Below are 12,656 nucleotides of genomic sequence, written 5' to 3' on the forward strand. Positions count from 1 at the left end.
AAGGTTTCAGGCATCCTCTGGGAATCTTGGAGCTTATCCCCTGAGGATAAGGAGGGAGTGCCATAGTCAAATGTCTGTGTCATCCAATTTTGTGGGTAGGATGAGATGATAAAGGCCACTCAGGGACAAAAGCTAACTGGATCAGATGGGTTTCAACTGAATTTTATATACTTTTTAGTGAGGAGATAACTGTAATTGATTTAAACTGCTGCAGAAATGTATCCTATTATTAAGCCAGTATAATTTGAAGAAGAAAATTATGAGAAAGCCTCACTTATAAATGAACACAAAAATTCTAACAGAAATATCGGCTAATGGAGCTCAATAGTGTCTTAAAAGAATAAAGTATTTGACCAAGGAGGACTAATTTCAGATACTGGAGATTTGAAATTAAAAAAAAACAAAACAAAACAAAAAAAAAAACTTTCTATTACTATGTGGACAAAGTAAAGAAAAACATCCCATCAGTAGATGCTACAAAAACATTTGAAGCAATTCAACTGCCATTCCTGAAATAGGAATTCTAAGTAAAATAGAAATAGAAAAAAGCCAATTAACTATATTTCAGACTATTCACAAAAATAGTGAATAGTAGCATGTTGCCATAAATGGTAAAACTATTTCAGTTTTACTAAACCTAAAACTATTTCAGTTTGAATAAGAAATTAGCCAACATACCTGCCATCCTTGTATAATTCAGCATTGTTCTGAGTTTTTCAGCAATTGCCAAGATTAAGTGACTGTTACAAATAGTGGAAAAACAATAAGTGATTTCTGTTATTATAGAGTATGTATACAAAAACATGGCCATGTACATATGTTGATATGTGACTGTTTATCTACCCAAAATGTTACTAATAGAGAAATACTAGAATTATAAGAGAATTTGATAAGGAAACCAGAAAAGTAATAAATATGGGAAAATCAATAGCTTATAAATCCTAGCAATCAGTACCCTTATTTATTTATTTACTTACTTACTTACCTACTCTAGTAATATAAAACTGTAAAGGGAGTAATAGTTCCTTTCAAAATTGCAATTAAGCTAGAAATGTAACTCAGTGGTAGTGCATTTGCCTAGCATGTGTAAGGCCCTGGGTTCAATCCCAGCACTGAAAACTTTTTGAAGAAGTTGCAGTTAAAATTATTGCAGGGTTGGGGAGATAGCTCAATTGGTAGAGTGCTTGCCTTGCAAGCACAAGGCCCTGGGTTTGATCCCCAGCACCACAAAAAAAAAAAAAAAAAAAAAAAAAAAAAAAAATTATACATTGCATAGGCATAATTTTATAGTACCTTTATGAAAAAGAAAAAAAAAAAAAAAAAAACCAAAGTCTTACTTAAGGATAAAAACAAGATTTGAACAAATGGAAAGGCATGCTATTTTCTTATATGAGAAGATTTAATATCATTAAAGAATCAAGTCTTCTAACATTAACATGTAAATATAAATATAAATTTATGTAATTCCAAATAGACTCCCAACAGATGTGGGTAGAGAGAGAAGCTGCATAAAATTCTACATGGTGTAATGGAATTAATGAGTATTTTAGAATACATATGCAAAATAGGTTTAGAAAAGATCATAAGGGTAGACCTATCTTTACTAATAGCAGACTATTCTCTAAAGTCACCACCTTGTAAGCATAAGGCCCTGGGTTCGATCCCCAGCACCCAAAAAATAAAATAAAATAAAGTCACCATGAACAAATCAGCATGTTATTGGCATAGAATTAGACAAAGAAGTCAGAGATTCTAGAACTAGACAGGTCTAGGTTATAGAATTATAATACATGAGAACTTAATAAGCCTTAATGATAATTTTTCAATTTAAGGGGGAAATATGGATTAATGTGTTCTCACAACTCGTTCATTGTCTGGAGGAAAAAGTGAACTTGTGTCTTATAACCATACAGAAAAATAAATTCCAGATATATCGAAGACTTAAATGTAAAAAATAAAACTGTAAGAATCCCCTAAGACACTCCAGAAAATTACATGTAAGCTCCAGGGAAGGGACACTTCTATAACACAGTTGGATACTCCAAAGTTATTCTCAATGATTTAAAAATTAAAAGCTTTTTGTTATGCAAGAAACCATTAAAAATTAACAGACAAAATATACATTTAATTTCATAACATAAAACATTAGATTTTGTTATCTTTTATACTCAAGGAATTCTTTGAAAAGGGTATAAACCATGAATAGATAATCAAGGACCTGAATAGATGTTTTATAGAGTTGCAAATCCAGATGACTAACAAATAAATGAAAACATGCTCCAATTAACTGATAGTGAAAAGTAAATTTTTAAAAGTAAGAGTTAATATGATTTTTTTGGACTAGAGAATATTAAAAGATCAACATAACTATTGCTGATAGAAAAACAGGGAAAAGATTACTGATGTCCTTTGCAAGGGGAGACATAAGTGATTGGACCCTGTTTTGAAAGCAGCCTGGCAAAATCTCCTAAAATTAAAAATACATGTTTGCTTTTACTCAAAAGCCTTACTTCTGGGACTCCTTTTCATGGAAATAAAAGAACAAGTGTATATGTTATATTATAGAAGTTATTGAAAAATGTTTGTGGTAATAAAAAGCTGGAAACAAAGTGAATGCCTGTCAGTGGGCAAATGGTTTAAAAAAATGGTACATCCAAGCTCTGACTGATTATGTGAGCATTTAAAAGACTACGTTAGTGTCAAACCCCAGGAACTTCAGAGGGTTTTCCATGATGGATTGTTTAGCAAGAAAAGTATATAGAAGAAAAATGTGTGTAGCATTCCCTTTTGTAAAACAAATCACAGTCCCCAACCAGTCTATGAATGTGAGTGCAGGGCACACTAAGCAGGGTGAAAAGTATGGTCAAACCTGTGATCGTCAGCCCAGTGATGGAGGGAGGACTTGAAGTGGATGGAAGGAGGAAATCAAGTGAAGAGGGAAAAGAGAAAGACACCCATCCTAGCACACGTAGGCATCAATGCCAAACAATGAGGTGAAAGTAAGTATTCAGAAAGTATGCAGAGCTTCTGAGATGTTTGAAGGAACCCTGGGCTAGCCATAAATAGACAGCTTTTCTTACTTGAAGGGATGCATGTGCCACCATCCTCAATATTCTCCTCAAAGTCTTTGTAGCTCTTTGAAATCCCAGGTTGCTTTCCATCTGCTCTCAGCTGGAAAAGGAGAATTCTGGAAGTTTGACTGGCCTTACTCACTACACCTCTGATTGTTTGATCCTAACAGACTTGGGAAAGGCTTATTTCTCTAGCCACATACCCAAGTCTCCAAATAACTGGAGTGAGCTCAGGATTCTCTTAGGGATGCATATCTGATCCCCATAGGCCAGAGAGCCTGCCGGGTTGGTGGGTAGGGATTTGATCCACTTAGATACTAGGTAGTGAATGACTCAGTGTTTTACTCAGCTTTTTCACCTCTGCAACCAAAAAACTTGATAAGAATAATTTTAGAAAAGGGAAAGTTGATTTTGGGGCTCATGGTTTCAGAAGTCTTAGTCCATAGAAGGTCAGTTCCATTGCTCTGAACCCAAGATATGGCCGAACATCATGGTAGAAGAATGTGGTGGAGGAAGGTGACTCGGGACATGGAACCAGAGAAAGAGCACCACTCACCAAGAACAAAATAAATACCCCAATGGCTCACCCCCAGAAACCCAGCCCTACCTCCCTATAGTTACCACCCAGTTAATCCCTATCAGGGGTTTAATGCACTGATTAGGTTAAGAGTCTCATAACCCCATCATTTCACCTATGAACTTTCTTGCATTGTTTCACACACGAACTTTTGGAGGACATCTCACATCCAAACCATAACTTTCAGTCTCTCTGAACTATGTCAGAACCAACTAGAAGAATGACTCATGGGGCCACAGTGTATCCCAAACTGAAATGACATGTTTCCTCCAAATCCCTTCTTCAGCACATGGCTCGGTCTTTCCACCACCTAGAGAGTACAGGTAGGTGTCAGCATCTAAGAAGGCACCAGCTGCCCTGGAACTCAGTGTCCAAGGAACTTATTTGGTCTCCCTCCCATCTTTGCATTGTACACTCAGCCAGCCATCATCCTGTGTCCTACAAGTTCCCCCAAAATGTGCTCAGGGATACCTTTGAGCTCTGTAAGAACTCTTCTCAAGGGAATGCTGTCTGGGGTATACTTCTATATCCCTGAATATCCTGCCAAATTTTGTAGGTCCAATACTGTGAAGGTCACATACTCTTTGATGCAAGAATCCTTTCCTGACTCCTCCTTCTCTTTCTTCATCTTTCCCATGTCTCCTTTCCATGAGTAATTTTGCAGAGTGCTGCGTCATATATATATATATATGTGTGTGTGTGTGTGTGTTGCCCTGCCGCTCTGGTCCCTACCGCTGTAGCAGCCACAGTTGCTAGAAGTCAGAGACCTGCTTCCTCTCCTTTCTTCTGTTTTTAAATCTCTGTATTCCTAGAGTGCCACCGTATCTGGCCCACAGTTCATTCACAGTAAATGACTGTTAGGAGAATAAATGTATGAAGTACCTTATGCTTCCTAAAATTTGAGAATAAAAGCAGGATGGGGAGTTGTAAAAGTTTGCATCAGCTTAATGCTAACAGAAAACACAACACTTCCCAGAGCTGCGGTGTGATCCTCCATTGCTGTTCATTCTACAAAGAAGCACCATTGTTAATTAACAAGATTTCTTGGCACATCCAATATTTATAATGTTGTTTTTACTGTTCAATGTATTCATTTTACACAGATTAAGAGTAAAAAGTGGTCCTTTGTGTGTTTTCTTTGTTCGGAAGTTGTCTGGGGAGTTGTGAATCATGGAGTCTCAGGTTTGGACTTGACTGGAAATTAAGTCATCATTCCAGAGATCTGGAACACTGCTCCTGTGTGAATCGGAAGAGCAGCTCTTAATGGCTTGTTGTCTCCACACAGATTTTCACCGCGTTGCCGCCCTTCACTCTGGGAATCTTTGAGAGGTCTTGCAGTCAGGAGAGTATGCTCAGGTTTCCACAGCTCTACAAAATCACCCAGAACGCTGAAGGCTTCAACACAAAGGTAAACAATGCAAGTACAGATCTGTCCCCTCAAAAGGGTGCACCCTGCCTTCTGAGGTTCAGCTCCAGCCATCTTACACCTGACGCTTGAGAGAGAACATTTGAGAAGCAATGAGACCATGACCCACAACCCCTTCACACAGCAAGCCCAGGGAACTAGAGATGCCTTTCTGAGGCACTTCCCATGTTGTGTGGAGCACGTCTTTCAGTTCCAGCCAGTCTGCTCATTCCCCTCTTCTCCGTGTAGGCCCCTAATATCAGTGAGGCATTAGCACCCATGGCCCTATTCCTTTAGGGCCAGGCTTATGTTTTCAAGAGCCCTGCAGTGAGGCTGACTGGGACCTTGCCTGGCCATTGCTGGGTTTTTAGTTTTAAAGAAAATACTTATTTAGTTAGAATGACTGAATACAAACACATGCATCAAGTCAGTCATGAATTTTGGTTTAGGACTTTTTAATTTTTTCGTTTGTTTTCTTCAGACTGGAGAAAAAGAAAGGGTTTAGACACAGGTTGAATATCCCTTACCTGAAATTCTTAGGATCAGATGTGTTTTCAACTTCAGAGATTTTTGAATTTTTGAATATTTGTATCTACACAGTGACATATCTTAAGGATGGGATCCAGGTCTAAGTGCACAATTCATTATGTTTCATATTATACCTTATACACATAACCTGAAGGTAATTTTATACGGTATTTTTAATAATTTTGTGCATAAAACTGTCTCAGGGTGTGGAATTTTAAATGTGTGGCATCACATCAGGGCTCAAAAAGTTTCAAATTCGAGAACATTTTGGATTTTTGGATTAGGGATGCTTGATCTATGTAGACATACCCTCAGAAGACCCAAGCAGGATCTGGCTTGGATATGAAAGGACCAAAAAGTCTTGAATGTCAAGGAGAGCCTGTTGCAGAGCCTGCAGTCACACCAAGAGTGGGAGAATGATCGAGTGTTGCATGCTCAAAGGGAAGGTGTGTACTTCACCTTTGGAGGAGGGAGGATGTGAGCACAGCTGAATGGCCCCAGGTCTGTGCAGGAGGGGATTAGGAAGCTGAAATCGCAGTCACTTGCCCAGTTCAGTTACAACACTGTGTGCTGGCTTTGGTTGCAATCTGCACAGGTAGCACTGGGACCTTAGTAAGAAGGACTAGTGAGCTACTTCTCCAGGCTTAGTAGGAGAACTGTCTCTGGAGGCCCTCCTTCTGAGCCAGATGTTACCCATAGCCGGCCTTCACAGCTCCTTATGCTTGGGCCAGTTTAAGAGGCATAGCTAAGACTGGAAAAAAAATTAAAAGGGATCCTGTTACCTCTACTTTCTTCCATACACAGTGAGACTTGTGTTACTAATTTTATCAGTGTTTACTATGATTCTATTATGGGAAAATATGACCTGTTTTTTTTTTTTTTTTCATTACTTACATAAATCAAATGTGTATTGATAGAGTTTGAATTCAAAAGCCTTTTGAGGTGGGTAGTAAATAGGGAAAGGACCCACCTATAAGACAGTGATACTGAGTATGCCCTGAGACATTTGCAGGCACCTTGCTTTGGAGTTTTTTGTTTGTTGTTTGGTTGGTTTGGTTTTGGTTCTGGTTTTGTTTGGTAGAGAGGTCAGGCAAAAAGTGAAGCAAAAATGAATATCTAAAATGGGGGTACTTTATAGATAACGATGTTTTTTTTTTTTTTTTTTTTCTGTTGTCCCACCACTACTTAGGCTCAAACTCTATGAGCACTCCCAGAACAACTTTAGATCTTCAAATATATTTAGTCTGACTTCAGTTGTTCTGCTATCTCAGTAGTTAAAAATAAGACTAAAGGAGTTAGGACTACATAGCTCTATGGTGAAGCACCAGCTCCAAAGACTGAAATGCATTTAATGAAATTCTGGTTTATAATAAAATTTATATTTCTTCAAATAAACAGAATTTTTAAAATGTGTATGTATTAGCCAGATCTCAAAACTGAAAGAAAAAATTAGATGGGAAGGATTTTAAGCAGAAAAACAAGAGAATGGTATGTGAGAATTTACATGTAAAATGTTTTTTAATGGTTTCAAAGGGAAAGATTTAGTCTCTTATTAGCAATTTTGACCTAATGCCCTTTTTCCAGATGTTCCTAAAATGTTTGTCTTAAGATGTTAAGAAAACTCATTGCAGCTCACTTTTCAAAAGTAGATTGTGTATTGGTCTGTATATAGGTGGATATATCCTTAGGTCTTTTTAGTAAAATAGTATTATGTGGGGAGAGCTCAGTCATTTGCATAGTAATATGAGGAAATAGTTGTTTGGGGGGCTTTTTTTAAATTTAGACTAGCATGCTCTTCCTGGAGCCTTCACGACTTGGTGTTTGTTAAGGGGTGCACCACACGGGTCGAGAATCCCATCCACACTGACGCTCTTGGTATGTTTTCCTGCAGGTTTTCTGGGGTCACTGCATCAATGCCTTGGTCCACTCCCTCATCCTCTTCTGGCTTCCCATGAAAGCATTGGATCATGGTAATGGCTTCATGATTTCAACTGTCAGCAAGAAGCTTTGCAGTCCCTTCTGTTGCCAGTGTGTTTGTGATCCCCCTCACAACCAGTTCTGCACAACAAGTGATCATAAGAGCACATTAGAGAAAAAAATATATATATATATACATATATATATGTATATCAAACAATAGGTAGTCCCAAGTAGAATCCTAACTTAGAAGTTTTATCAGATCAACTTTGAGACTCCAATTTTTCTGTTTTTAGTTGACTGGATGGTTTAAATATTAGGAATTCTAAACTTAATTCGTAATAACTATGAGTCTTTGACCTTGAAGAAGAATGCTATACTATCATGAAACACAGATGCCTCTTGCCCATGTGTTTGAAATTCTGTTAATTGCTTGAGCTTTCATTTTTCAAACTTCTCATACCTCTGTGCAGAATCGCTCAAATATTGTAAGCATTTAATCTACATCTATTAAGCTATACTTTGAGAACTAATTCTCCAGATTGGCGTCAGTCCTTTGCCACAGGTAGAAGAGGATGAGTGAGAACTGTAACATCCTCTGTGTTTGTTCACACTTCTTAATGCCTCTAAAACGTGACCTCCCCATCAAGAGGTGGATCCCGAGTCTCAGAAAATGAAAATGTATCATGAGAATGCTACTTTTTCATCCCTCTCAAATAGTAATAATCCTCCTGGGAAAAATTACTCTAAACATTGACTAGACAAGGCCTTTGATTGTTCAAAGAAGCAAAGAATATAAAGTTTCTAAGCATCTTTGTTTCTGTGTCAGTGTTTTCTGCTTCAAACAGAAATGATTCATCTTCACTGATATTCTTTAACCTGTTAGATACTGACAGAGAAAATGCATGCACAGAAAATTGATTATGCCCTCTCACCTGTTCTTTCAATTTCATCAGAATTCCTTTTCTGTCCAGGGACCTTTGGTCTTTAGATCAGGAAATAGAATTTGCTGCTTCTAGACCTTCCCCACCAAAGAGCATCCTAGTGAATTCAGTGTCTTTTAATTCTAAGACTTTTGTGAGCTTCAACTTTCCTCAGTGCTTGATTTGTTATAAAATGGTTATAGAAGTAAGAATTTTCCAGTAGAAGAGCATCAGGTGTGATTTTGTTCCTGAAACCGTGACATTTTGGTGGTAGAATTAGAAGCAGCCATTGTCATACCAGGATGGACCAGTGAACATTTTGGCAATTGTCCTTTTGTACCTGAGCCCAGGCTCATAGGAAGAGATAGCACATAGTGTGGACTGGCCCCAGTGTCATCTCCAGGCCCTCTGTTTTTCTGAATTGGACACTGGAACTCTTTCCAAAAGTGTTTGCCTTTGGACTGCAAACCAGTTTTACAAGACTTTTATGACTTGCTTCGACAGGAATTAATATGGCTACTGTGCAGTAGAGAGAGTGGCTCTCTATTCCTGGAGTGAGGATCACATGCTTGTAGTTGATGGTGCAATTGCTAGAGTTTGCCCAGATCCATTATGCAAATCCATTCACTCACCTGACGTGGCCTATGTTAAAAAGGCAGTAGACTCCTAGCTGTTGCTGATGTATCCAGCAGAAATCATCAAGTGAATTTTAAGTTAGGTTCTGCCTCCCTTAACTATTTATCCCAAATTGTTCTATTGGTCTAGTGGCCACAGAAGAAAATTTTTTTGTTTTAATTATTGTTACCATCATCATCAATGTCACTATTTTATTTTATTGATCCTTCGCATAGGGGTTTTCTTTTAGTTGTGCTGTAAACAACGTGTAAATGACAGTGTTTTAGGTGAAATAAAGTAAAAATATTAAGCACATTGGCATACAAGGCCATTTTTTTTCTTGTCATTAGTTGACTCTAACAAACTGAATGGGTATTTTAGAATTATATTAGTACAGGATAAAAGCAAAACATTATTACTTACAGACCTTATTCATTCATGTAATACTTATGTCTAAAACACTGCATTCCAAAGCGGCCATTGAATGTATCTGTGTTGGTCTGAGAGTTTGAAGTCTGGTAAGGGAGATTAGATTTGCACATGGATAACTCTAGTACAAGGTGGGAAATAACTGATCCAAGGAAAATGCAAGTGAAATGTCATTAGATACCAGAAGGTTGGAAAATGCCTTTCATTTAGGATTTTTAATAGCTTCTTAGAGGAGGAAATATTCAGGGTTAGGTGTGAAGTTCACATGGGATTCAGATGTGTGGGACTGGCAGGAAGAGTCAAACAGCGTGAAAATGGACTGAATGTTTTTCTCTCCCCCTAAATCTTACAATGAAATCTCACCCCCTATGTTATGGTATTAGGAGGTGGGGCCTTTGGGGTGATTAGGTCATGAGGGTGGCACCCACATGAATGGGATTAATGCCCTTATATATTAGTGCCCCAGAGAGCTCATTTGGTTTCTGTGCTACATGAGAACACAGCAAGAAGGTACCCCCTAAAATGAATAGAACCGTCCTCACACAGAGAAGCTGCCAGTTCCTTGATCTTGGACTTCCCAACCTCTAGAACTATGAGAGACAATTTTCTATTGGGTATAAGCTACCAGTCTATGGTATTTTGTTATAGCAGCCTGAACAGACTAAGACAACTCCTGTCCACATTTCCCTATCATTGTGGCACCTGTGAATCAAAACATGTCTGTATGCATTTCCAGCATTCCCTATGTGGATAGTCATCTACAGCTCCTGCCTCTGTAGCATAAAGGGGAAAGAAGATGGTGACTGCAGAGTTACATGATGGGATTTGCTGAAAAGACAAGACAAAACTGCTCTGTGGAGAAACAGAATTTGGCAAGATCATGGGTTGATAATTGAGGCAGGGGGTGGGGTGAATCAGTGGTGGAAGTCAAGGAAGATTGCAAGTTATAGAGGATGATTGGGTTACTTGTTTATGTGTGCTGATTTACTGTCCTGAGTACAAGTGAGTTCTTATTACATTCTTAATTGCCATTTAGAAAGATGTATTCACTCTACTCCCAAGAATAGAGGCATAGGATAGGAACATGGCACCAATTTGAGGCAAACAGGGATACTTTTCAAATCAGAGGAACCCAGGTCCAATACAAGAGCACCTCCAGGCCTCCCTCCACTGCCTAAGTGGTTTCTGAAGTCGTCCCTCTGCCACCTGTCCATACCCACAGCCATGAAGGAGGTGTGCTCAACCTGGGGCCGAGTCCCTTGGCTAGCTTCACATCTTCATGTGATGTTATGCTGATTGTGTCACCAAGACATTGAGTTTTCTGTAAGATTCTCTGTCCACCATGAATGGGGAGAGGCTCAGGTACTGTTCACTTTGTTCAAGGTAACATGATTATCACTAAGAAATAAATATCTTGGGAAGGTGTGGACTGGTTTTCCTCTCCCTAGAATACTTCCAAGAATTTTTCTTCACTTATTTTTACGTGGTTTTGGATAGACTTTTCAAAGCACTCTTTTGCTATGAAATTTGTGATGATTCATTTCAAGTTTCAAAATAAATTTTTCCACTCCAGCAGTTCAGTAAATCAAATTTCTCCCAACCATCACAGCCTTTTGCTCATGTCATGGGCTGCCTGCAGCCCCCCCTCCTATCTGAAAAGTGGCTCTTGGTTAAGACCATGCATGTCACCTTTGCAGGCACCAGAATTCATCAAGGGCCTTAGTGCCAGGCCACTCTTGGATTTTTCCATTGGCATTTCCAGTCTGCATAGTTGAGCCACTCTCCTTGAAGTGGAATGTGGTTATTGGCAAAAGAATGTAAAATCAATTTTGATTTGAAAAAGAAATTGTCAGATTTTTCTTGATGAAATTTATGAGGGAGATGATGGGAAAGAAAATGTACTTACCAGCAGACAGTTTCTTTAGAAAAAAAAAAAAAAAACCTGATTTTGATTGATTCCTGTAAGTCCACAAATTCCTTACAGTTTAAGAAAATATATCACATGGATAACTTATATGTTAGCTTAATTACTAACAAAGCAACAGGGTCTTTCAACATTTGCAGAGAAGGCAATTCTATATTTTTTTAATAAATGGGCTACTATAAGATCAGATGTGTCTTAAATACTAAAAGAGTAATAGGGCATGTGTCCAAAATAAAACTTAGCATACCTCTCTTCCCATGGCATTGTTCAGTCATATTAGATTAAAGTTCCTATGACCTGTACATTGTTGCTATAAACTTGGGTGTTTTGTATCTCATCAGTCCCAATGACTTGCACTGTTGCACATTAAGTTAAATTCGGGCAAGACCATACAAAGTGCACATCACAGATGAATTCCTTGCCCTCATGGAACTCACACCTAGAGAAGGCAGACTTGAAAGAGAAGTATTACCAAAGTGGGGGTCAAGGTCAATTGGAATGTATCCCAAAGAAACTTGAACTGAGCTGGACTTTAAGGACCACTTCTTGGAGGATGTGGCAACAGATGAGTAGGATATGGCAATAAGATGACCAGGAGGGAGTGAAGAAAACAGTAAACAGGAAGGTGCCTCAACCTTGGGAATAGTACAGGGTGTAGTGGCTGTGGTTGAAGGAAGGCATGCATGGGTGGGAGTTGAGGGTGCCATTGTGAGACAGTGCATTGAGATGATCAGATGTCAGACTTTTCTGGACCTTTTGGAATAATTGAGCCTTCTGGAGTATAAGTGTAAGGGAGGCCATGACAGGTTTAGCAGGGAGCCATAGGATCTGGTTTATTTTCATATAACCACACTGGCAAGGATGATTAGTTACTAGAGTCCATTTGGTGGGCCATTGCACAATCTTGTGTAGCAATAAAGGTGGCAGAGAGGAGTGGATGGATTGGAGGTAGAACTGGAAAGATCTAGCATTGCATTAGTTAATATTTCCCATCTCCCCCAAATTGTACTGTGTTTAAAACCTGGAGAAAAATGTACTGTTGCAGCCACAAAGGCCAACAAAATACTGTCAGGTGCCTGAAACAATGCACTGACATTTGTTCCTCTGTAAAAGTCACTGCCAATCCTGTGTGCAGTTTAGAAAAGGTCTAAGATGAATGAAAGATTGAGAAGCAGACATTGAGTGTTTAATGAGACAGAGAAGGGTAGCAGTAAGTCAGTGTGGCCTGTACCATCTGGGAACACCTGCTGAGAGAACAGGGGTGGTG

At 38.7% G+C, this 12,656-nt stretch overlaps 1 protein-coding gene across 1 annotated transcript in view; it reads left to right on the top strand.

Moving 5' to 3' along the window:
- ATP8A2 (ATPase phospholipid transporting 8A2) overlaps positions 1 to 12,656 on the top strand; it is a gene marked incomplete at its 5' end in the record, with an annotated part of 656,754 nt that overhangs the window by 447,755 nt on the left and 196,343 nt on the right. The window contains 2 exons of the mRNA XM_079136232.1: positions 4,934 to 5,056; positions 7,473 to 7,551. Of these exons, the coding sequence (XP_078992358.1) occupies positions 4,934 to 5,056; positions 7,473 to 7,551 (202 nt within the window). The remainder of the gene's footprint in view (positions 1 to 4,933; positions 5,057 to 7,472; positions 7,552 to 12,656) is intronic.

This window comes from Sciurus vulgaris (genome assembly GCF_902686455.1).
Source record: "Sciurus vulgaris genome assembly, chromosome: 4".
Lineage (NCBI taxonomy): Eukaryota > Metazoa > Chordata > Mammalia > Rodentia > Sciuridae > Sciurus > Sciurus vulgaris.